General features: G+C 40.6%; 1 protein-coding gene across 10 annotated transcripts in view; it reads left to right on the top strand.

Moving 5' to 3' along the window:
• Positions 1-1,953: 1,953 nt before the first annotated feature.
• The window catches only part of KLC1 (kinesin light chain 1), a gene marked incomplete at its 3' end in the record, with an annotated part of 41,070 nt that continues 19,261 nt past the window's right edge, over positions 1,954-23,762 (top strand). For 3 of the 10 annotated variants that reach the window (XM_083518338.1, XM_083518332.1, XM_083518329.1), the window contains exons 1-11: positions 1,955-2,179; positions 15,511-15,772; positions 15,965-16,195; positions 16,544-16,622; positions 17,355-17,580; positions 18,168-18,255; positions 19,139-19,240; positions 20,059-20,232; positions 20,718-20,817; positions 22,998-23,047; positions 23,130-23,197. In XM_083518338.1, coding sequence (XP_083374464.1) covers positions 15,512-15,772; positions 15,965-16,195; positions 16,544-16,622; positions 17,355-17,580; positions 18,168-18,255; positions 19,139-19,240; positions 20,059-20,232; positions 20,718-20,817; positions 22,998-23,047; positions 23,130-23,197 — 1,379 coding nt within the window. In that variant the 5' untranslated portion in view covers positions 1,955-2,179; position 15,511. Of the gene's footprint in view, positions 2,329-2,923; positions 3,085-15,510; positions 15,773-15,964; positions 16,196-16,543; positions 16,623-17,354; positions 17,581-18,167; positions 18,256-19,138; positions 19,241-20,058; positions 20,233-20,717; positions 20,818-22,997; positions 23,048-23,129; positions 23,198-23,762 lie in introns of those variants that run through there. The other 7 variants (XM_083518336.1, XM_083518334.1, XM_083518335.1 and 4 more) reach the window with 5 other exon arrangements.

The raw sequence follows: 23,762 nt of genomic DNA, 5'->3' as shown, positions 1-23,762 counted from the left end.
CATATGAATAATTTTAATTACTTTCCTTTGGTATAATAAGGTCCATGTTTTGTAACCCCATCCTGTTTAACCCTTATGTTAAAAAGGTAAAGGTAAAGGTACCCCTGCCCGTACGGGCCAGTCGTGACCGACTCTGGGGTTGCGTGCTCATCTCGCTTAAGAGGCCGGAGCCAGCGCTGTCCGGAGACACTTCCGGGTCACGTGGCCAGTGTGGCGAAGCTGCTCTGGCGAGCCGGCACCAGCACAGCGCACGGAAACGCCGTTACCTTCCCGCTATAAAGCGGTACCTATTTATCTACTTGCACTTAGGGGTGCTTTCGAACTGCTAGGTGGGCAGGAGCTGGGACCGAACAACGGGAGCTCACCCCGCCGCGGGGATTCGAGCCGCCGACCATACGATCGGCAAATCCTAGGCACTGAGGTTTAACCCACAGCGCCACCTGCATCCCACAACCCTTATGTTATGTCTATGCTATAAATAGTTCCAGTTATTGCCTTATTTATTTTGGTTTTATTTTATACCCGTTTTTGTCTGACAGTGATTTATAATTGTATATGGACTGCGTATTGTATCACCAGATCTGTTTGACAGGCACTGTATTTTGTTGAATTTTGTATAACCCTTAAAACGTGTTATTTAATACATTCACATGGCTGGCCCAAGACATTCTGGCACCTCAGGCGAACCACAAAACGGTGCCTCCCTCTGCAACAGGGAAAAAGGGGTGAATGAAGATCTATATCAGGAAAATGGCAGAATAAAGTTCTACATTGGGATCTGATGCCCCTGTGAATCTTGCCGCCCAATGCAGTTGCCTTGCCTTGCCTCATGCTTGGGCTGGCCCTATACATTGGCTTAATGTCTGTTTTGTTTGACAGTGATGTCTAATTTTCTATAACAATCTTTGTTGTTGTTGTTTAGTCATTTAGTCATGTCCGACTCTTCGCCAGGCACTCCTGTCTTCCACTGCCTCCCGCAGTTTGGTCAAACTCATGTTCGTAGCTTCGAGAACACTACCCAACCATCTCGTCCTCTGTCGTCCCCTTCTCCTTTTGCCCTCAATCTTTCGCAACATCAGGGTCTTTTCCAGGGAGTCTTCTCTTCTCATGAGGTGGCCAAAGTATTGGAGCCTCAGCTTCACGATCTGTCCTTCCAGTGGGCACTCGGGGCTGATTTCCTTCAGAATGGAGAGGTTTGATCTTCTTGCAGTCCATGGGACTCTCCAGAGTCTCCTCCAGCACCATAATTCCAAAGAATCAATTCTTCAGTGATCAGCCTTCTTTATGGTCCAGTCTCACTTCCATACATCACTACTGGGAAAACCATCACTTTAACTATATGGACCTTTGTCGGCAAGGTGATGTCTCTGCTTTTTAAGATGCTGTTTAGGTTTGTCATCACTTTTCTCCCAAGAAGCAGGCGTCTTTTAATTTTGTGACTGCTGTCACCATCTGCAGTGATCATGGGTCCCAAGAAAGTAAAATCTCTCACTGCCTCCATTTCTTCTCCTTCTATTTGCCAGGAGGTGATGGGACCAATGGCCATGATCTTAGTTTTTTTGATGTGAGCTTCAGACCATTCCCAATTTTTTTTAAAAAAATATTGAATATGTGTGTGTCTGCTTTTTTCATTAAACTGTATTTCCCTCACTTTTTACTCTTTCCAGCTGCCTAATCAGGCGGGCTCCACAGTCCACCTAACCCAACCGTCAATAAAGCTGGGCGCTAGAACGTTCCATGGCGCCCATGAGGCGAAGGCGGAGAGCCGCGCCGTCCTGCCAAAACAACGGGTCGAACAGCGCGCGGCCGGAGGGGCAAGCCAGCCCCCTCTCCACTCCAACACAGCTTGGCGCATGCGCCTAGCTGCGAAAGGCCGCCCTCGCGCGCGCGCCTCTCTCCTTCCCTCTGACAGCACTGATATCATTGCTGCCGCCGCGCGGAGGATTGTGGGCCGGGAGGGAGGGCCGCCATTTTCGGTGAGGAGAGGGGCGGAGCTGAGGCCGCTCAGTCAGCCTTGGGAAGCCGGGAAGGACTTACCTCTGTCTCTCTCTCTCTTTCAGCGGCGGCTGTAACTGCAACAGCCGCGGTGGCGTCGGCGGCTGTGCGGAGACCAGCCTCCTCCTCCTCCCCGGGACTGACAGCCGGCTACTCCGGCCTGGGCGGAGAGGTCATAGCTGGGGTGAGTGGCCGTTTTTCTGGCATCCTGGTTCCCTCTCCGCCTGCCTCCTCCGAGCCCCCCCTCCCCGGAGCCAGCGGCCTGCCGCCCCTCCCTACGCCCCCTCCCGCCGCCCCTCAGAGATGCCGGGAAAGGGCGCCACTTATGGGAAGGTGTGTGTGTATGCGTGTCCCGTGTATAGTGGGGAGCGATGCTAGATCTAAGGGGGGGGCGGGGGAGGCGTGAGGTGATGCTGATCCCGAGCACCTAAGGCAGATGATCTGGCAGCCTCTCCGGAGGGAGGGCCCGATCCTGCGTGGGTGGGTTGTGGCAGCTAATGAGGATGACAATAATAATAATAATTTTATTATTTATACCTCATCGTGGCTGGGTTTCCCCAGCCTCACTATGGGCGGCTTACAGGAGGGGGTGTAACGCCGGGTGGGTGGGCTGAATGGTGTACAGTGGTACCTCGGGTTACAGATGCTTCAGGTTACATACGCTTCAGGTTACAGACTCCGCTAACCCAGAAATAGTACCTCGGGTTAAGAACTTTGCTTCAGGATGAGAACAGAAATTGTGCTCCGGTGGCACCGCAGCAGCAGGAGGCCCCATTAGCTAAAGTGGTGCTTCAGGTTAAGAACAGTTTCAGGTTAAGAACAGACCTCCAGAACGAATTAAGTACTTAACCCGAGGTACCACTGTACTTCCAAAATATGGTTATTATTGTCATTATTATATATTCATTTTCCCCTGATGGGGCTCAAGGCGGCTTACAGGTAAATATAAGGACAGCAAAAAACCATGCCCCTCTCGCCAATCATCATCAACAACAAATTGGAGCATTGATAGAATTGAAACTGTATACAGTACAGATCTAGAAGATGGTGGAAAGGGACATGCACCGGCGGAGGAAGGAGTAATAGGAGGTTGGTAGCAGCCAGATTTGTTTATTTATTAAGCACTGGGTGTGAAGGAAGTGTGCGTATGTGTGTCTTCCTTCCTTGGAGGCTCTTTCTCTCTTGCGGCCCCCCCACCCCATTTTTCTATCGATTACTCATCCAGAACAAAAGGCAGAGCCAGGCTCCTATTAGTCCCGGGTTGGTCCCTTGGTCCCCCATTGGGATTCCGCGGATGTTCAGGCGTGGATCATTTGCAAAGAGCCAAGTAGCCAACACGAATCTCTCAATCTCTCGCTCTCTCTTCCCTTTCTCCCCCACCTGCAGCTGGGGAAAGGATGCAGGAGAGGAAGGGATCTGCCTGCATGTAGGGGATGTGCTTCCTTTACAGAGGCGACAACCCCCTTTCCTACCTTTCTCCCTCCCTCTTTCCTTTTCACATTCGTCTCACAGTTTCGGGGGGCTAGACAGTAGCATCTAGGGATGAGGAAATGTGTTACCTCAGTTGCATTTTTAGATGCAGGGTGGCTCAATCCTTCTGGGTTTTTGTTTTTGATTGAAATAAGGAAAGGAGAGGGGGTGGGGCATGCTTTTGAGTCTGTTAAGGCAGGCTCATCAGCTTGCTGTCTCCTGGCTTTCTTTTCAATTGATTACAAGATTTTGGACTCTGAAACTGTTTTGAAGCAATACTTACGCATGGAAGCAGGATGACTGAAACCAGGTTGCAATTAGTAAACCCACAGTCCTAACCATTACTACTCAGAAGTAAGCCCCACTGAATTAGCCTAATTAGCCCTCATTTTCCCTACCTAAAATTACATGTAAACTACTGAAGCTTAAGAGGCCCTTTGAACAAACAGGACCAACCCTTATTCATTAATAACAGGAAATCTGCCAAATGACTTGTATAGGATCTTGGGAAACTTTTAAAAATCTAGGAAGTAGTTTTCATTTTTGTATCTTGATGGGAGAAAATATATTGTAGAGCTTGCAATTCAAGCATAACAATATGACAGTAGAATGAAATATAAACAAATTAGTGATACAATCCTACAATACTAACTGGTAGTAAGCCCTTTTGAACTAAGTGATTCATACTTATGAGTGGACATGAATAGGATTGTGCTGTGTATAGAATAAGTATGCATTTCTGAGCTAAGTTGTATAGAAAACAGTTGAACCATCTACTTATTGCGTACATGTCAGAATTGTATTCTCAGCTTTCCCAAAGAACCATTTATTTTAAAATGATATGAACATATTTTGATTTTACTTTTGATTTTAAATATCTCACAGAAGTTCTTTTTCTAAGAATTTTGAAAACTAGGTTGCATCATGGTGGAAGACATTAGTCATAGGACTTAAATGCATCTGGAATAATAAATTCAGCATTCATCAACAGTAAAGTTAAAACAGATCCATTAGGCAGAGCTATAATGTGCTATGAGGCAGCACAACTGAGTTATAGCAAGCATATTGCTTAACAGGAAACTGTTCTGAGATGACTTTATATTTTAGGAAGCTGAGAATTGTGTGGTAATAACACAGCTCATTCAGAAATGCTTAGGAGCCAAAATCTATTGTTTTTATTTTTAAAAAGTCCAAGACTGAATTAACATTTTTATATAATGTTCCAGATGTTTACCTATATTTTTGTGATCATGAAAATAAAATTGTTCCATCCTTGATTTTGTTAAAATTATGTACTGTTTAAAAATGCGTGTCCTGTTGTAAAATAAAGTAAAGGATTACCTGAAGTAATTGTGAAATATTAATTGATTGCAAGTGGGGACAGAATTTGGGCTTGAGGAAGCTATTGTGTTTTTATTAGAACCCAGAGACCCACCTACTGGAGTCTGGTGTAAAAGAAATACATTTAAAAAAATCTGATCCCAGGATTTCTCTTGAGTACTAGAACTGAACAGAATTCTCAATCCTGACACAGAAGAATCCTAGTCATCCAATGCTTTCTTTATTTCAGCAGTATAATTTAGAGTCAATTTGTTGTTGCTGTTGTTAAACAATTAGAAGTCAGAAATTCTTGCCAAAGATCTACCAGTAAATTCTGTTCTGCCTTCTGTCCACTGCTGCTTAACAGTGTCCACGCTTGCCTTCTTACTAAGGCAGAGTAAAAAACAGAAATGATTTAGAATGGAAAGGTTAAAAGAGAAATCTAGGTCACTGGCATAAGAGTAATAGTACTTGCAACCTCAGACGAAGCCTCTGAATATTAAATAAGAACACAGAACAAGAACACTGAACATTAAAGGAAGATGAAGTGGGTTATAATATAAAAAAATCAGTGTAATATGATTTTATTTTAAAGGAGGGATCAGTTGCTGTTAGCTTTGTGTCTGAGTTTTCCATCAGGCTTTGGCAAAATGCTCACCTGCCTCTCTTCCTTTGTGCTGTATCTGTTGGTTTCTTTTGCTCAGTTGGGTGCCCTTGGGATGTTTCATTGTACCCTCTAATGCAGTCTCTGGCTTTTTACTGCAGGCTAAATTCCCTTTGGACATGAGGATTAGTGCAGCTTCTCTTCAGTCTCCACCTTTCTACCTCTGAGGCACAGTTAGCTTAGAATATGTTTTTACTCTGAATTTTCAGTATAACCCTGTCTAGTGTGACAACATGGCTTCTATACATTTTAGGCTTTTTAACATTCAGAATAGCAAGTGCACGAGGCAACATCAAACAAAAGCTGTCTGAAAGATCTATGGTGCTCAAATATGTCATTTTCTTTATAATAGGAACTAAGCTTCAAATGTTTAAGCTTCAGTTTTTGGAATCTTCAAGAAATGGAGGCCCTCCAATTTAATTTATTCTTTGCAGGATGTACTGCTCATAAGCTTGCATGTAAAATAGCATAGGAAGCAAAATCCCCTGAGGAAGTTTGTCCTTATTACCATACTGTATTTTCTATGTCTTATTGCTGATGCACATGCAAAATATATTGATATTCCTGGAGGGGGGGATGAATGGGTTTTTTAAGATGACAGATTAGGCAGGAAAGAATGGATTGTTTTGTCAAACTTTTCTAATAGCAATATTCATTGATGCAGAGAAGAAAGTATTTGGAAATATCCCCCCCATTTTTTTTATTACTCTGTAGTTGTATTAAGTGCAATTTTCCTGTCATCTCTAGAAAATAAACTCTTGTCACTACAGATAAGGGATTCTAGGCTTTTTCAAATCAAAGATGAAATTGTAATGGATAAAATTTGACGCTATTGCAGCGGCAAGGACTGTGAGCTTTTCTGGTTTCTGTCCATAAACTTGCTGCTAGCAATTATTCATCCCTCACTGGGATAATACTGTCCTATCTCACAAGCAGCACTTATTTTTCAGGGGGTACTCAAGGGTACGGAATACCAGCACCTCTTTTCTGTTGTTGCTAAAAAGTGTGGCACTTATTGTAACAACTTAATGGCTAGTACCGGCACCTATTTTTCTAGGGGGGGAACCACTGCTCACAAGGCTATTGTAAAGATTATTTGCAGCATATTTGAAACACTTTTAACACTCAGTATGCTATGTTGCTGTTGTTTAGTCGTATCTGACTCTGTGACCCCATGGACCAGAGCACGCCAGGCACTTCTGTCTTCCACTGCCTCCCGCAGTTTGGTCAAACTCATGCTGGTAGCTTCGAGAACACTATTCAACCATCTTGTCCTCTGTTATGCTATATACATAAATGCAAGGAAGTAAATTTTGTACTTTTTTACTTCAGTACTTCCATTCCCAGTACAAAATAGACACTTGCCAGCTTTTTCCCGCCATTCACTTTATTTTCCAATACGCTAACATTTGTTGAGTAACTCAACGCAGCATCTGGTTTCCAAAATAACTGGGGTATCAATAGGTATGGTACCTGAAATTACTGAAGTATTTTGCGTAAAACTAACCTTTGTGTTTGTATTGCTGAGAAGTGACTAATTTATCATGTTGCCTCTATACATTTTTTCAAACATATTTTTTACCAATATAATTTAGTCCAATAAAATTGCATAAGCGCAACATGGCAAGAAATCTTCCTTCATATACTGACTTTACTTTAGAGATTATGGCAATTTTAAACCATAGTTTTCTGTTACATTGAAATGAAGAGGTTAGATTACTGACTACTAACTAGCATAGGAAATTATCATATGCTGATTAGTAAACCAAGATTAAAATCATAGTTTCTCGGTTTGGCTGTGACTGGAAACTCTGATTTCAGCAAGTCATGATCTCTGAGCTGAAGTAAGTGTGTAAGAGGTTTTGAAATTGTTTTAGATTCATATGGTGCACCCAAAGTTGTGTGATAAAAATCCCTCTCCCTCTGCAGCCCCCTGTGCCCTCCAGTCTGCTTTGGAATGTCCATCTCTGCCAGTTTTAATGTTTTTATGAGAATTTGAACGATTCTCATGATTTTTTGTCTTACCTCACTAACCTTTAGGGCTATAAAACTATTTTGCCATCAGTCTTCATATGTGTTCCAAATTGCCATCCATGTGGCTCATGACCTTGCTGTTGGCACTCTGTGATTATCTGCCCTTGATGAATTCTCAGTATTCCATAATAATAATATTACCAAAGTAAGAACATTCAATAGTTTTGATTTGAGTAAAGGAAAACTGTACACTTGCAGCTTTAAAAAAATCTGTATTTCAAGGGTAGTGTCAGTATTTCTATATACTTATGGTTTTATAGTATTGTGTTCAGTGGCATTGACCTAAAAATGTCTACTTTTTATGCTGAATAACAAAATAAATATCATGTTGATATGTTGATAACTGACTCAAGATTAATTATTTGTTTAAGGCGGGGGGGGGGGGTTGCTTGAAGGGGAATAGCTCTGAACGTGGGAATTCTTAATCTTGAAAGTGTTATTTGTGCTGACAATGGGTGATCTCCACTAAGTCCAACTGAAACTAGCTGCAAATTTATTTTTGTTGATCTCAGTGACTGTTGGATATCACCCAATAGACAGCTCACTGGCTTCATTGGGATACAGATGTATGGCACCTGTTAAGTATTTTTCATTTATTGCACCAGCCATTTACACCTTGTTCCAAGAAAGGAGAGCTGCATGTAGAAGCAGGATTGCATGCACCCTATTGATAAAGATGTGCATTCCCATCTGTGGACATGCTCATTTGGACCCCAGTAAATTGGCTGGATGCATCTTTTGATGACTCTGTGTTCTGATGGATTTGGGCCATAGTGTTGTTAAATAGCTACACAAACTGTACTTAAATAAATATGCTGATGTAGTTTAATTCTGTGCACAATGAGAACAGTTGGGGTAAATAATCAACATTGTATGATGCAACGTTTATGATGTTGCTAGTATATGTGCTGTAGGAATTACCAGTGCTGAGAGATGAGTCTGTGTAACATTTGTCCTTCTGAAATAACCTGAGGAGTTTGGCTGTTTGAGGCATGCCTTCAGAAGGAAATAGTTGACTGATGATATAAGACATTTCATCAGTGCATACGTGGAATTATCAAGGAAAACTTAAGTCAGGTGAGCATGGTGAAATGGCATCATACTAGTTTACCAGCATTTGACTCATTTGCCTCTTTCACACATTTTCCTGTAGCAAACACATTGACAGACATGGTCTACTTGTACATTGCCTTGGTCAGGTGTTCAGCTTGTTCTTTTTCTTCAGTCAGCCAACCTATGCAAGATGGCCTGTGTTGACTGCAAGACAACATGCTGAAAATGTAAGAGCCTCACCCTGGCAAGCAGCTCTGTGCATATGTTGAAAAGGGAAAAAAATCCCAAGATCTGCTGTTGACATGAGATTGGAACAGATAGGCAATGCTAATGCTGCAAGTAATCTAACAGAAATGTTAGCATTTACCAACCCATATCTATTGGACAAAGCTGGACAGAAAGTCATTTACTAAGATCAAGCATTTTGAGTAAAACCAAATTTTGAAGAGCTGGGGTGCCACAAAGAGGAAGATACTACTGCTGAACTGCAACTAACATGAGGAAGGACCGTGCACAGTTTATCTTCATGATAAAGATCAAAGAAAGATGGAAGAAAGTTTGTATCCCTTTGAAGCATACATCAAACTCTCATTGTTCAGCATGGTTGTTGGCATCCATCTGTCTCAAGAGACAATGGCTACAAGAAAGCTGTACCATCCCCTACAGCTGATTTCCTGTTGAATATGTTCCACAAGGGAAATAAAGCTTATGACAACTTCATTGCTGTGAGAATCTATTACATTTCAAACCAGCCATTACAAGGTGTAATCTTTTACAACAGTCAGAAGAAAAATAAGAAAATACTGTATATTTAAGGTGACAATACCTGTATCACTACAAAAAAGAGTTACAGGTATATCCCCTGATATTAGTACCTCTGATTTGGTCACATAGATGCAACCATGTTTTAAACTGACAGTTTTCACTTAAAAGTAGAATCCATAGTCGACAGCTATCTATCATAGATTGCACATGAGTTGATGGAATGTTCCTTCTTTCCATGTGTATGCTAGTGGAGTCTGAACTGGCAATGACTGACCAGAAACAAGACGAAGATATATAATTGACTTAATTTATTACCTTGCAATGTCATGTACTTCACTAAATTACATTATTACGTGCACCTATGACATGGCTATGTTACTCATTCTTCTAGGAAATTCTGAAAGCAAATGTTTGGATGGAAGTAGGTTTGCAATCAAAGAGTAGTTTGAAGTACTACATAGATGTGTGATAGCTAGCTCATTTATGATCACCATGTGCAAATCCGTATCTGGATTTCTTTGCTTCACTGGATGCCTTTTTAAGCGAGGGAAGATTCAGCCTTCAAGGTTCAGGAAGGAAATGAGAATGTACAAGCCATGCTTTCTTCTTTAAAGTGATTGGATTTGGAATGAGGTAACAAAAGCTTAAAACCATGTAAATTGAAGCTAGTTAATGAAGCAAGGCTGCAGAAGTTCATAGTTGTGTACAATCAACGTGGTTCTCCTATGAGTGAAATTATAGGAACATATGGAAGAACTGTGCTGCCATGCAAGTCATTCAAAAGAAGATATTGTAGACAATTTTATTTATGGAATTGGACCCAAGCTACACAAAGCAAGACACTGTTGTCCAGTCCACAGCTAGAAAACTGAAAATCAAAGTGCACAACAGAGGGATTTGATGGGGATCAGGATTCCTATCTCTCGGAATCTTCAAGTACACAGATCATGATGCCTTGGTACCAGTCTCATGTAGCAGATGAAATAGAGGAGACTCATGTTCTTTGTGGATTTGGAAACAGTCTTCACCCAAAAGTGTGCTTGTTATCAATTTTATTCATGTACAGCAAGTAAAATCACAAACAAGGTTTGTGATAGCTAGGCTGAAAAAAGCATAATAATTGTATAAATTATACAATAAGCTAACTAAACCCTCACAAAACTAAATAAGGCATAAGACTACAAACAGTTAAGCGTAAGGCTACCAAGCAATAGCCTGCATGGCATCTTACAGCCGGGTTGAAACATCTCTGTTAGTTCTGGGTCTATCTCTTAAGTTCCTCATCTTAGTTTCAGCAGCTGAGTTGTGGTTTTGCCAGTTGTCTGGCTCCCTATTATGTATTGTTTCACTATGCTGACAAGGCTAATTCATGTGTTCATAATACACATATGAGTTATATGTCACTGGGCTTTACCTTCTTTATGCATTCCTGGGAGGAAAAGGGAATACTGCTCTAGATCCCAAGCAGCTACGTTCTTCAAACTAAAAGCAGTTGTGTGAGAAACTCAGCTTATATGTTACAGACAACCAGCCTTTGATTCTTCCAGCTAGTGCATTGTTTATCATACTTTACAAGCCTTGTGACATTTGCTAATTTCTACTGAATAAACGCTGTGCTGTTGACAAAGATCCATATTAACTCTGGAAGGGACAGGTTACAAATAGCAAACAAAGCTAAGTCCATGCATGTTAAGCCTTATGCTGGGGCATTAAAGGGACAATTGCCAGCATCAGTCCTTGTGATAACCGTAGTCTTCTACACATGTCAGGAAGATTTTGGGATTCACATGGCAGGAGAGCATCTTAAACAAAGATGTGCTCTCCCAAGCCCACATTCTCACCATCTTTGCACTCCTGTCTCAGCAACATCTACGCTAGGTTGGTAATGTCCACGGAATAAAAGATGGCAGGATCCCCAAGGACATGCTCTGTGGAGAGCTTGCTTCAGGCACCGGGCCCATTGTTAGACCAACTCCTCATTACAAAAATGTCCGCAAACTTGACATGAAGGCTGGCAACATTAATCCTGTGGTGTGGAAATCCCTTGCAGACGACCACAGTGCCTGGAGACAGACAAACAGGTTGTATATCCACAGCAGTGACCTGAGGAGGAATGACCGTTGGAAGAAGAAACACCATGGTACACTTGCGTCAGCACAACCAAACACTTTCATCTGCCTCAGCTGCAACAGATCCTGTATTTTTCGTTTTGGTCTCTACTGCCACAGCAGGCGCTGTAACTCTCCAATAGCTCAACTCTGATATTGTCTTCTGCTAACTAACACACAACTGGGGGAAGGACAACATATGCATGGTCAATTGGTTTTTAATGCCTGGTGGTTGTTTCTCCTTGTGATCTTAATGGCATTGGTATCAGTGAGTTCCTGAACCAGGAGACCTAGCTCAGCCTTTATTTTTCACTGGTATCTTCCCTTCATACTCCAAAATCAGATAAATTCTACCCCTTTACTAAACTTAGGATTATGGGTAGTCTGCAACATCCCCCCAAATTCATAATATTATTTTCCTACTTCAAGTAAAGGTGTGCTCCAAGTAGAACCATTGAAGAACAAGAGAAATAAGATACAATACTTTGCATACCTTTTTCTAGCTCTGTCACACGTATGCACATGCTCAGATTTAGGAATAAGAAGCTCCACCCAGTGTTTGGAAACATGTTATGGCCCAAAGGCTGTTGTTTAGATTTATTTTCTGATATATTTTGCATATTTGAATGCAACCAATTTGCTCCCTGGCAATTCACAATAAAATGCATAGAACAATGAAATCAATAGTACACAGCAAACCAGGAACAGAGATGCATTTAAAATAGGTTAAAGCATGAAGCATAAAAGGCTTCAGAAAAGCAGATCTTCTTACAGTGCCAAAAGAGAAGAATGGGTGCATGGTTAGCCTCCCTAGGGAAGGAGTTCTGTGAGTGGTACAGAGGTATTTGCTTTAACAGAGAATTGGCAACTAATAGTTACCCTTATTGGGTGGCACTGTGGGTTAAACCACAGAGCCTAGGACTTGCCGATCAGAAGGTCGGCGGTTCAAATCCCTGCGACAGGGTGAGCTCCTATTGCTCGGTCCCTGCTCCTGCCAACCTAGCAGTTCGAAAGCACGTCAAAGTGCAAGTAGATAAATAGGTACCACTCCGGCGGGAAGGTAAACGGCGTTTCCGTGCGCTGCTCTGGTTTGCCAGAAGCGACTTAGTCATGCTGGCCACATGACCCGGAAGCTGTACGCCGGCTTCCTCAGCCTATAGAGCGAGATGAGTGCCGCAACCCCAGAGTCGGCCACGACTGGACCTAATGGTCAGGGGTCCCTTTACCTTTACCTTAGTTACCCTTATAACAGCTATTCCTGACGGACCTTCTGGAATAGGTTTTAATTGAGCACAGGCTGCAGTGGGGAAGGGAAACTTGGAGAATATAAGCCTGCGTTGTGGAAGTCCCTTTTTGCTTTTGCAAGACATATCTGGATCCAAGCCATGATATGTACTAGCTATGAATGGTGAATGTGCTTGTCTATAGCACTCGTGATTCAAGTTGAAGTTTAGTATCATAATGGGAAAAGAAAATTGGTTAATTGCTAATGAGTGGTCCTTTACAATTAGAATATATTCTGTGTTGAATATGTTGGAAATTGCTGTTGTGTTTTTGCTGTGCCTTTTTCAAAATTCAGTTGCAGTCTCTCACCCCAACCCCACCTCCCAGTGAGTCATGTGTGTCTGACTGTGCCGTGTGAAATTTTGTTTTTTCAGGAAACAGTTCCTGGCAAATTAGGGAAGTGTGACAAGTCTCTCAACTCTTCTTTTTGCTTTCAGATCTGTGGAGGTGACTAAGTATTTTGGTATTGCATCTTAAACAAAGAAAGGACAGCTCAATCCTACCCATTCTAACTCATGGGTGGGGAGTCAGTGGTCCTCCAGACGTCATTAGACTTCCAACTCCCATCACTCAAGCTGGCATGGTCAATAGTAATGGATTATAGAAGTTGTTGTTCAGCAACATATAGTGTTAGAAACTGAGATATGACAGCTAAATGGCACCTTAAACCTAGGTTATGGGCACAAGAATGGAATGTCTAGGCGCACTTTTTATAACAAGAATACAAAGCTGAAAATGAATGAACTGCAGCTAAAGTATTATGTTCATTTTTCACATGGTCTAGTCCTTTTCCTGCTGACCCCCCCTAATATTCTTAAAAGGTTCTCTTCTCCAGTCTTCAGAGAGCAGCTGGAAGTGGGGAGACAGAAAAAGTTCCTCCTTTCCTTCCACTCTGCAGTCTTAATCTGAAATCTTAGGCACAGTACTGTGCCCAGAGCTCAGAAACTGCTCTCGCTAATGCAGTTCCCTGTTGCAAAATACGCCTGGAACAATGGGAGTTTTGAACACTGCATATAGATAGCCACAAGTTCCCCATATTTGCTCTAGCTCAGGCTTCCTCAGCCTTGGCCCTCCAGATGTTTTGAGACTACAGTTCTCATCCCTGACCACTGGTCCTGCTAGCTAGGAATCATGGTAGTTGTAGGCCAAAAACATCTGGAGGGCCAAGGTTGAGGAAGCCTGCTCTAGCTGATGCAAAATAATTTCTGTTGCACAGGGTCCCTTCAGTCCTCCAAATGAGATTTATGGAGGGGGAGCAGGGGGAATTGCTAGAAACTGCTCCTCTCCCCTTTCTTCCATCAGGGAATTGGACAACATTGGAAGCCACGCGGTATCTGCTGCTTTAATGTTTACTTCAATTGTTTTAATGTGATTCATCTTGCATGTGGGCAGGAGACTATAGTTTCATCTACCTCTGTCCTGAGTGAGGAGGAGCATAAAGGTGCTGGCTCTTTTTTACTGTTCTGAGATAATCCCTTATGGTCCATGATTATTATTATTTCTCCTGATAACCATATACTTACTGGGTTCCCTCCCTCCTAAACATGTCTTCAATGGAAATTTGAATACCTCTCTGAAATTGTAAATCTATGGAAGAACTGGTTAAATGAATAGTGCCCAAGCAGGCTCTACAGGTTATTGAGAGAGCAGTAAACTGCTTTTGACCCATGGAAGTCATTTAGAAGTGCTTCTGTCAGCAGCTTTTAGAGCTGAATGCACTGGTTTGCTATATTATAAAATAACAGGAAAAATCCCTTTTACCTGTCTTTCATTAGTTTCCCTTACTCAGCCATTTCAATATTCTTGTCATTTTTAAAATTTCCCATCCCTTTGGGTTGGGTGACAATGTATGCCTGCAAAACAGGATTAATAAATGGATATTTCACACAAATCAATACTGAAACAGACAGATGTTAAGTGCTTTCTGGTCCATGTGTGTGTGTAGGAAGGATATCAGAATTCAAAAGCTTTGAGACCATGGGGCCGTATTCAGTGTAATGCTGGGGAGATCAGTCCATCAGCTCAAGCGTTTCTGCTTGCTTGACAGCACAGTCTCTCCTTCCTTGCCCTTGCTGTTCTGGGGATTCTGCTCACTCTCCAGGGCAGATTTGGGGAGGGCATGTTGTGGCTATTGCACTGGCTTCCACTAGTGTGATGACTTAGTTGAATATTGTTAATTTATTTTTTATTATTAATAATATGGCCCAGGGATAATATTTTAATATTGTTTAAAATATGGATTGTAAATTATGCTGTCCCTATTGTAAGGAAGTTTTTGTACTGTCTTAATATTTAAATTATATATCCTGTATTTTTAATACTGTTTTATTGTACGCTGCCCAGTGAATATTTATTGATGGGCTGCTACATAACTCATAATTCATAAATCATATAATTGTAGATTTGAAAGGGACCCTGAGGCTCATCTACTAAAATATATGTATCTTGCTGGCCGGCAAAGCTTACCCAAACCTTTTAGAAATTAAAATATTGTTGACTGCATAGCCTTTTTGTGATAGTAAGATTTACTGCAAATGTATTGACAATATTTTATTGCACGAATCTGTAGCTGTATACAAGATACAAAATATTGGAGCACTGCTTTGTATTGTGGAAAATGTTTGTTTTGAATAGGAAATTTCACAGGAGTTATTGTAGACACACCTACATTCAAAATCTAGAGTATGCATACCAATATGTTTTATGCCATTTTGGCATGCTTTGGTCTGCTGCATCAGTTTTCAATTAAGACCAATAAGAATTGTAAAATATGTTGTTTGGCTTTAAACTAAAGTTACCATTTCTGTGTTTTCTTAGAATGTATGACAACATGTCCACAATGGTGTATCTAAAGGAAGACAAGTTGGAGAAACTCACTCAAGATGAAATTATTTCAAAGACTAAGCAAGTGATTCAAGGGCTAGAAGCTTTGAAGAATGAGCACAATTCCATCTTACAGAGTTTACTGGAGACACTGAAGTGTTTGAAGAAAGATGACGAAACAAATTTGGTGGAAGAAAAATCAAACATGATTCGCAAGTCTCTGGAAATGCTGGAACTTGGACTCAGTGAAGCACAGGTGAAAAGCCATTTCTGTTTAGTCTGGTGTCAAAGTGTTATCTTGCTTTGATACAGTTTTTTAACAATGTTAACAATTAAAATCTCAAATGTTGGATTTGTAAAGCAGCGATGCAGTTGATGCTAACCCACATATATGTTCAAATATTGCAAGACAAGAGGAATAATACTTGTAATTTCTGGTCCTTTCTAGGTAATGATGGCCTTGTCAAATCACTTAAATGCGGTGGAATCAGAGAAGCAGAAATTACGAGCTCAGGTTCGCAGGCTATGCCAGGAAAATCAATGGCTAAGAGATGAGCTAGCCAATACCCAGCAGAAATTACAAAAGAGTGAACAGTCAGTGGCTCAGCTGGAAGAAGAAAAGAAGCACCTAGAATTTATGAATCAGTTAAAAAAATACGATGATGATATATCTCCTTCAGTAAGTAGCTTCACATTAAAACCCATTTTATTCTTCCTAATTTTTTTCTGTTTGCTGAGGAACGTTACCCTATAAATGTTGGGACCTTTCCTCATAGGAGAGTTGTCCAGCCCTGTGATCACCTTTGTTACCCTTTTCTCAAGATCATCTGGTCATAAACTTAGAGTTCTCTTTTTGCACTTCTAAATATCATGCTTAGTAGATGATACACTTTTCAGTAATGGTATTAGTTTGAGAAGTAGGGTGGGGAGACAAGGGTGCCTTTTGCAATTTGTGGATATGCATGATGCGCATATCCATATTGATTCAGTGGTTCTAACTGCTTGTTGTTTCTTGGGATTTGTCTAGGAGGATAAAGACACAGATTCTACCAAAGAGCCACTGGATGATTTATTCCCCAATGATGAAGATGACCAAGGACAAGGGAGTAAGTGAATGTAACTTTATACATTATACAGAGTGAGTGGGGACTAGTGGAAGTTTAGCTGCTTCTTTAAGTCATTAGTGCACAGTGCACAGCATAAAAGAGTAGCTGCAGTATTGAAGCCTGGCAGCTGACTTGCCAGAAACAATAAAAATGATAGACTTGAAACTTCTGATGGGCAATCAGAAATTGTACTTCATTGTGAAGATTTTTTCCTAGTTAGTGATAACCACGGTTTATCATGTTTGAACTGGGGAAATCATACTTTGCTCTCAAATTATACTGAGGCTAGGATCCAGTTCTGAAGCTAAGCATGCAAGGAACAAGTCTCCCCCATGGTTATAGGTTTGGGCTCTTCCCCAAGTTACATTGGCTTGCTAGATGAGAGGGGGGGGGGGGAACTTGCATCAGCAACCATGGTGGCTGAACTTTTGATTTCCTGCTTTTCCATGAGTTTGGCTATATCCAATCTCATTCTCCTGGGAAGCCAGAGACTTTCAAGTGTAATGAATAAAAGAAATAGAACTTGCTAACAAAACATGTGCCAGAGTATGCTCAAAGTAATGTGTGTGTTTAAAAAAGAAACCACAAGAGTGGAATGATTAGGTATAATAACCTCATGGAACTCAATCATAGTTTTGACAGTTAAAACATTTGAGTGTGTAGTCTTAAAGAAGTTCAATTCATTCATGCCAGTTACATATTAATTTTAATATACAGCTTTCTTCTTTCTAGTTCAACAACCACATAGCAGTGCAGCAGCAGCTGCCCAGCAGGGTGGCTATGAAATCCCAGCAAGATTAAGGACCCTTCATAATCTTGTCATTCAGTATGCTTCCCAAGGCAGATATGAAGTTGCTGTACCCCTCTGTAAACAAGCACTTGAAGACCTGGAGAAGACATCAGGTCATGATCATCCTGATGTTGCCACTATGTTGAATATACTTGCATTGGTATACAGGTTGGTATTTAAACGGTTTTCTAATGTGTTTGATGTTGCAGCTAGACTAAAATACAGTACTTGTGGTGGTGTTTTGAGTAACAATGTTGTATTTTAGTTTGAGGACATGGCCTTTTTAGGGAGACAGTCATGCAACTTGAATAATATTCCTAGATACATTGAGTTGGGATGAAGACATTCTTACTTTAGCAGTAGTTTGCTACTAGTGGCTTAGGAACTGAATCTGCATTTTGTTTTGGTGCTGGTTGGTGCATCTGGTGACCTTAGATTGGGAGGAGAGCTGGGTATACTGTCCATAGTATCCTGCAGTTGTTGTCCTTTATAGAGATGTAGAGGGCAGCCTCAGATTATCAGCATGGTCTGTTCTCTAGATTTGTTGCTCTGTTCTAGTACCTAGCCACTGTGCTGTAACTGTTGAATAATAGGAGCTTCATGGGTTGAGACATGAAAAGAGCAGAATCTGCACTGGATTCTGATAGTTTCATATACTTAAGATACTGAATCCAATTCTTGCTGATTTTCCTGACTGAATTCTTAAATAATATGTTCATGAGATATGGTATTTAATCATGACTTCTCTAATTTAGGGACCAGAATAAATACAAAGATGCAGCAAACTTACTGAATGATGCTTTGGCTATTCGTGAAAAGACCTTGGGCAAAGATCATCCAGCGGTTTGTATATTAGATAGTTCTTTTGTTTCTTCCTTCTTTTGTTTCTTCCTTCTTTGTAGTATCAAGTCCTTTTGGTTTCCTTTGAAACTCATTTTAATATTAACTCAACAGGAAGGTTTTTAAGCCCTGGTTTATCGTTAACTTCATTCAGGTAGGTAACTCTCAATATAATGTCTTGCACTTTTAATAATTAAGCACAAAACTCTTTCAACATTGGTCCACTTAAATTACTTTCTTACACACTTGTCTGATTCTGAATCATTTACATGATGGATTTACCTGAAATTCTGAAATATTTCAAATGTGTTTTTGGATTGCTTTTTTGGAGCAATAGTAAAAACTTTTGTTCAGTGTAAGCCATTTATTAAATACTCTCCATTGATAATTACAGATGTCCTTTCTATAATATGAAACTATGTCACTTTCTAATATATATCTTTTGAATATAGTATTCTGCTTCATCGAGCAAAATTGTGCATTTCCTAATATTCCTAGCCCAGTGCTTCCCAGCCAGTATGTTATAACTAATCTATTGTCCACATGCTTGTCCCAGTTAAGGTTTTAGCTCTGGGCCAGTACTTTCAAAACATAGACCTAGTCCTTTAGCATGACTTATTCCATGCTTGCAGGATCTTACTACTTGGTTCTACTTAACAACCTAGTAAATATGTACCATCCAACAACAATTTGCTACTATTTGTAGGCCGCCAAAGGTTGGGCATCACTGTGCTAGTTAAGACACATTTTATGTTTCTTAGTTTCACAAGTATTTAAACATCTGAATTACAAATAAATGAATGCTCTAGGAGCTGCTTAATTTTTCTCCAGATAATTTCAGCAGGTATGTTAGTAGACCTACATAGCTTTTGTCCTCATTTTGCAGGTTGCAGCAACTTTAAACAATCTTGCAGTGCTTTATGGAAAAAGAGGAAAATACAAGGAAGCTGAACCATTATGCAAGAGAGCATTGGAAATCAGAGAGAAGGTAGCTCAGAACAACTGTGTTATTTTTGCTGACTTCTGCTTTTTCAGTCTCAGACTTGTCATGATATTGGCTGTGTGTGTTGGTTAAAATAGAGATTGTGCGTACAGTTGTGCACATTTAGGATTTTATTGCAATGATCTATTAAGTTTTTAGAAATCAATTCACTGTATTTTAAAGATGTGTCAGAACCTGCTCTCAAAAGACAGGAAACCCCATATTTGTTACCAGGCAGGGAGATCAGGTATCAAGGAACATCTCAGATGGGATATTTTATTCCAGCAGTGTCATGACAGCTGTCACACATCACAGTTCTGAGCCACTTTTTCCTGCCCTACATACTATTGGCTTTGAATGCTATTTCTCTGTCTTCAAAAACAGCAATATGTTTTGGAAATCTACCTTGTGCATATGATTTGGAATGCAAAACAGATGAAAAGTAGGCATTGGGGAGCACCCTAACTTTTCAGAAGTCTGCACATGTAGAAGTGGGGTGAATGACAGAAAAGGAAAGGAATTAGTGTGGAAAGTAGTAATCCTCCCATAGTGTAGGCAGAAGTTCTTTGTGAAGTTTCTTGTGGAGGTTTGAAGGATTTATAACTGGAAAGTTATGATCTGGAATATTTCCCATACCCCTGTATAATATGTAAATAATTCTGGCTAAATTTGTTTAATATAATGTTTCCAGAGGTGGAGTATAAATAGGGGCTTGAGTCTAGTTGAGCCAATGCTAGTGTAAATATGACTGACTGCTTTTTAAAAAAAGTTTATATTTAAAAAGCAGGTGATACAGTGGTAACCTAGTGTTCCTTTATTTCTAGGTACTGGGAAAAGACCATCCAGATGTTGCCAAACAGTTAAATAATCTGGCCTTACTATGTCAGAACCAGGGTAAATATGAAGAAGTGGAATACTACTATCAACGGGCACTTGAAATCTACCAAACAAAACTGGGGCCGGATGATCCAAACGTAGCAAAAACCAAGAATAATTTGGTATGTCTGCACAGTGGCGTATATAATAATGAGATGTGAGCTACTGTATTTCTCATTTGCTGAGAACATGGGCTTGGATCCAAAACACCGAGCAAAATGAAAATAGTTCCTAGTGCCAGGACTGCCACACTAAGACTTGCACATGTGCTAGAGGAAGACTTTCAGCAGTGATACATTATACTGTGTCTTACAATTACTGCGCTTCTGCTTGCCCAGATGAAGTACAACTTTGGATCTAGTGTCACTATTTTCACACCATGCTCTAGTGTGACATGTAACATAGACCTTCTGTAGTGCTGCCCAATTAGCATAGACAATATTGAGTTAGATAAGACCAATGGTTTAAGTTAGCTTCCAATGACTGTTATGCAGGCAGAAAAACACATTTGGATCCAACCCTTTGTAATGTGCTAAGCAAGTTGCCTTCAGATATCATGTTTCTGAACTTCTTTCAAATCTGACTGTGCTCATGTCATCTCTTTCAGGCATCCTGCTACTTGAAACAAGGCAAATTTAAGCAAGCCGAAACTCTGTACAAAGAGATCCTTACTCGTGCCCACGAAAGGGAATTTGGCTCTGTGGATGGTAAATGCTTGTATTATGAAGGAAAGTTAGTTCATGTAGGAATAACTAGGGGTTGTGAATAGGAGAGACTCAAGTCCTTTGTTAATTGTAAGAGGTCACGGGTTGTTGCTGCTTTTAAATAATGGCAGAACATACTGAGAAATCATTTTAGAAATTGTTACAGGAAGTGCTTTGACAAGTTGTTTAGCCATTGTTTCTCTGTGTTTTTCCCCTCCATGCTGTATGGCAAACCATCTTTAAAATTGAGAGGAATTTCCACAAGCAGTTTTTGATAATGATAAATTGAGTAAGCATGTAATGCTAAATCATTGTTTAATTCTATGTGCAGAAGCTGGCAAAAGCCTAAGCAAAGCCTTGAGCTCCCTCTTTCCCTTGTCCTTTCCTGCTGGCAGAAGAACTTCTGCAAAATATAATTTCATTTCTCACAAATCCTTGCTTCTTGTTAAAGTATTAACCAGACATTTTGGTTAGAAACAAACTCTAGTCAGTTTCTGAACAAACCAGATGCATAACTCATGGCTGAAGCTTGCTTGTTTACTGCTTCGATTTTGTTTTAAACCACAACTTGTAGTTTGTATGTTAAGGATAAGCCAGGATATATTGAAAGTGAAATTAAGTTCTGCAGAGGTCCTCCTCCTACCACCTGTGGGTCAGGAGTGGGGGAAGAAGAGGAGGGAGTATGCAAACTCAAGGCTTTCTTTGGGTGCATCCCAGCACACGCATATTCCAGTTTGTGCACCAAGTGCTAAGCCATGGTTTAATATGGTATGCAAACTGAGCCCCTAGGGCAGGCATAGGCAACCTCAGCCCTCCAAATGTTTTGGGGCTACAACTCCCATCATCCCTGACCACTGGTCCTGTTGTTGGACTTGTTCCATATCTGCTATAGGGTCCCAGAAGCACAGATTCACACAAAGCGGCAAACATCCTTGCAGGTTATAACAGGGTTTATTTGAAATGCATATGCAAAGCAAAGGTGCAGCGCGATAATCTCGCAATCTGCACACCCCAATCAGGGTGCGCCCACTTTTTATAGACTATACAACAACAACAGAGAGTGAGACTTTACATTCTTATCCAATCAGGCTCTAACATTCCATGTTTCTCCTTTTGAAGGTTAACACTTCTTAATTTACTCATTCTTTGTTTGTCTGCCTCCTACGGCCTTCCCTGTCTTGTAACAGTTGCTTTGTTTGTCTGCTTGCTTATGGTCTTGCCCGTCTTGTAACACTTACTTTGATAACAGCATGCTGGAATTTCTATTTCTGAGGCCCTTCACTGTTAGGGATGATGGGAGTTGTAGTCCCAAAACATCTGGAGGGCCGAGGTTGCCTATGCCTGCCCTAGGGGGAAGGTGGGGAGAGCACTTGCTCTTTAGTCCAAGCAAAGTCTAATCCTATTGGGCATGCTTGCAGTTGCTCTTGTCTTGGCAGAATTCTTCAGAGGGTTTTAGGTTATCATGATAATAATAATGCCGAAAAGACTGACTTGAAGAATGATACATTTTAATTGGGCGATTTAAGGAACTGGTTGGATTGTTAATACACTTGGCAGAATATAATTTGCAAGCAGTAGTTGCAGAGCACTGGCTTCCTTGTGATGAGTTAATTATGTAAGCAGCTTGCTTGAAGTGTCAAAGTTGTCATTATGATAAAAGTGACGTCTCCGTATGTTCTAGCAGGCAACTAAGCTTCTGTTTGCATGTGCTGCTTGCAATTCGGTTAACATCAAAGCTGCTTTGAAAGAGCAGTTGCAACCATTTTGTAACTCTGATTTCTAGGTATTCTTTTTTTCCTATCCTTAGGCTGTGAAAAAAACAAGACATCTACTTGTAATATGTCTTTGTTCTGTCACAGTGTGATAAGATGACCCTTTGCTCTGTTTAGCTTATTTGATAAACTCAAGGTTTGCATCATTTATATACAATAGCACTGTGACTGGCTTCTGATCAGTGAATAAAGTGTCCTAGAACTGGGAACATTGGGGGTGGACATCTCTGTAGCTTTCTATAATGTTTCTTTACAGCACAATCCTATACATGTCTACTGAGCAGTTCAGTGGGGCTTCCTCCCTCATAGGTGGATATAGGATTGTGTTGGTGAGCATTCTTTCACAATGCTGGTCTGGCCAAATGTGGTCATTTTATTTCACACAGTATCCCTTACCTTATTTTTACATAGATGAAAACAAACCAATCTGGATGCATGCTGAAGAAAGAGAAGAATGCAAAGTAAGAGGATACCTGAAGCAGAAATTTATTTTTGTCCTTATAGCGTTAAAGATAACAATTTAACACACTGTTTGCAATTTAGGGAAAGCAAAAAGATGGCACTACTTTTGGTGAATATGGAGGCTGGTATAAAGCTTGCAAAGTTGATAGGTAGGTACACTTTCCTAAAAACATTTAAAGTATTAAAATAATAATGTTGTTGACAGTGTGTTGAATTCTGGAAACCTCCATAGTGAAGATAATTGTAAATGTCCTTATGGAGAAACTTAATAAAGGTTGTGTTCAACTAACTTTTATGCACAGTAGACTCAGCAGAATTAGTGGTCATAAATTTACATGAGTCTACTCCGAGTAAAAGTTAATTGAATATAACCTTAATTCAATTAACTGGTCAATTAACCAGATTCAGTTAACTGGTCTCACTAGTGGAAGCTTGCACAAGGACTTTGGCCAGTGCAACAAGGTTCCCACCCCTCCAAATTCGCTGGGGGTGTTAGGAGAATGCCCAGAACAGGTTTTTCTCCAGGTGGAAATGTCTTGATTGTGACTGAAACAGTCATCCAAAGAAACTGGTGTTGCAATACTACCTAGAGAGACTTGGCTTTGTGTAAATACCTAGAAAGATAAAATTTGGAAACAGAAGCATAAAGTGACTGGAATATTGTGCAGTATTGGCTGGAAGGCTGGAGCTTCCTAACATGTCAGGAGAGATGCT

Source organism: Podarcis liolepis (genome assembly GCF_965112155.1).
Source record: "Podarcis liolepis genome assembly, chromosome: 1".
NCBI classification, from domain to species: Eukaryota; Metazoa; Chordata; class Lepidosauria; order Squamata; family Lacertidae; genus Podarcis; species Podarcis liolepis.
Note: the sequence above shows the minus strand (reverse complement) of the source record. Positions and strands in the feature narration are given on the sequence as shown.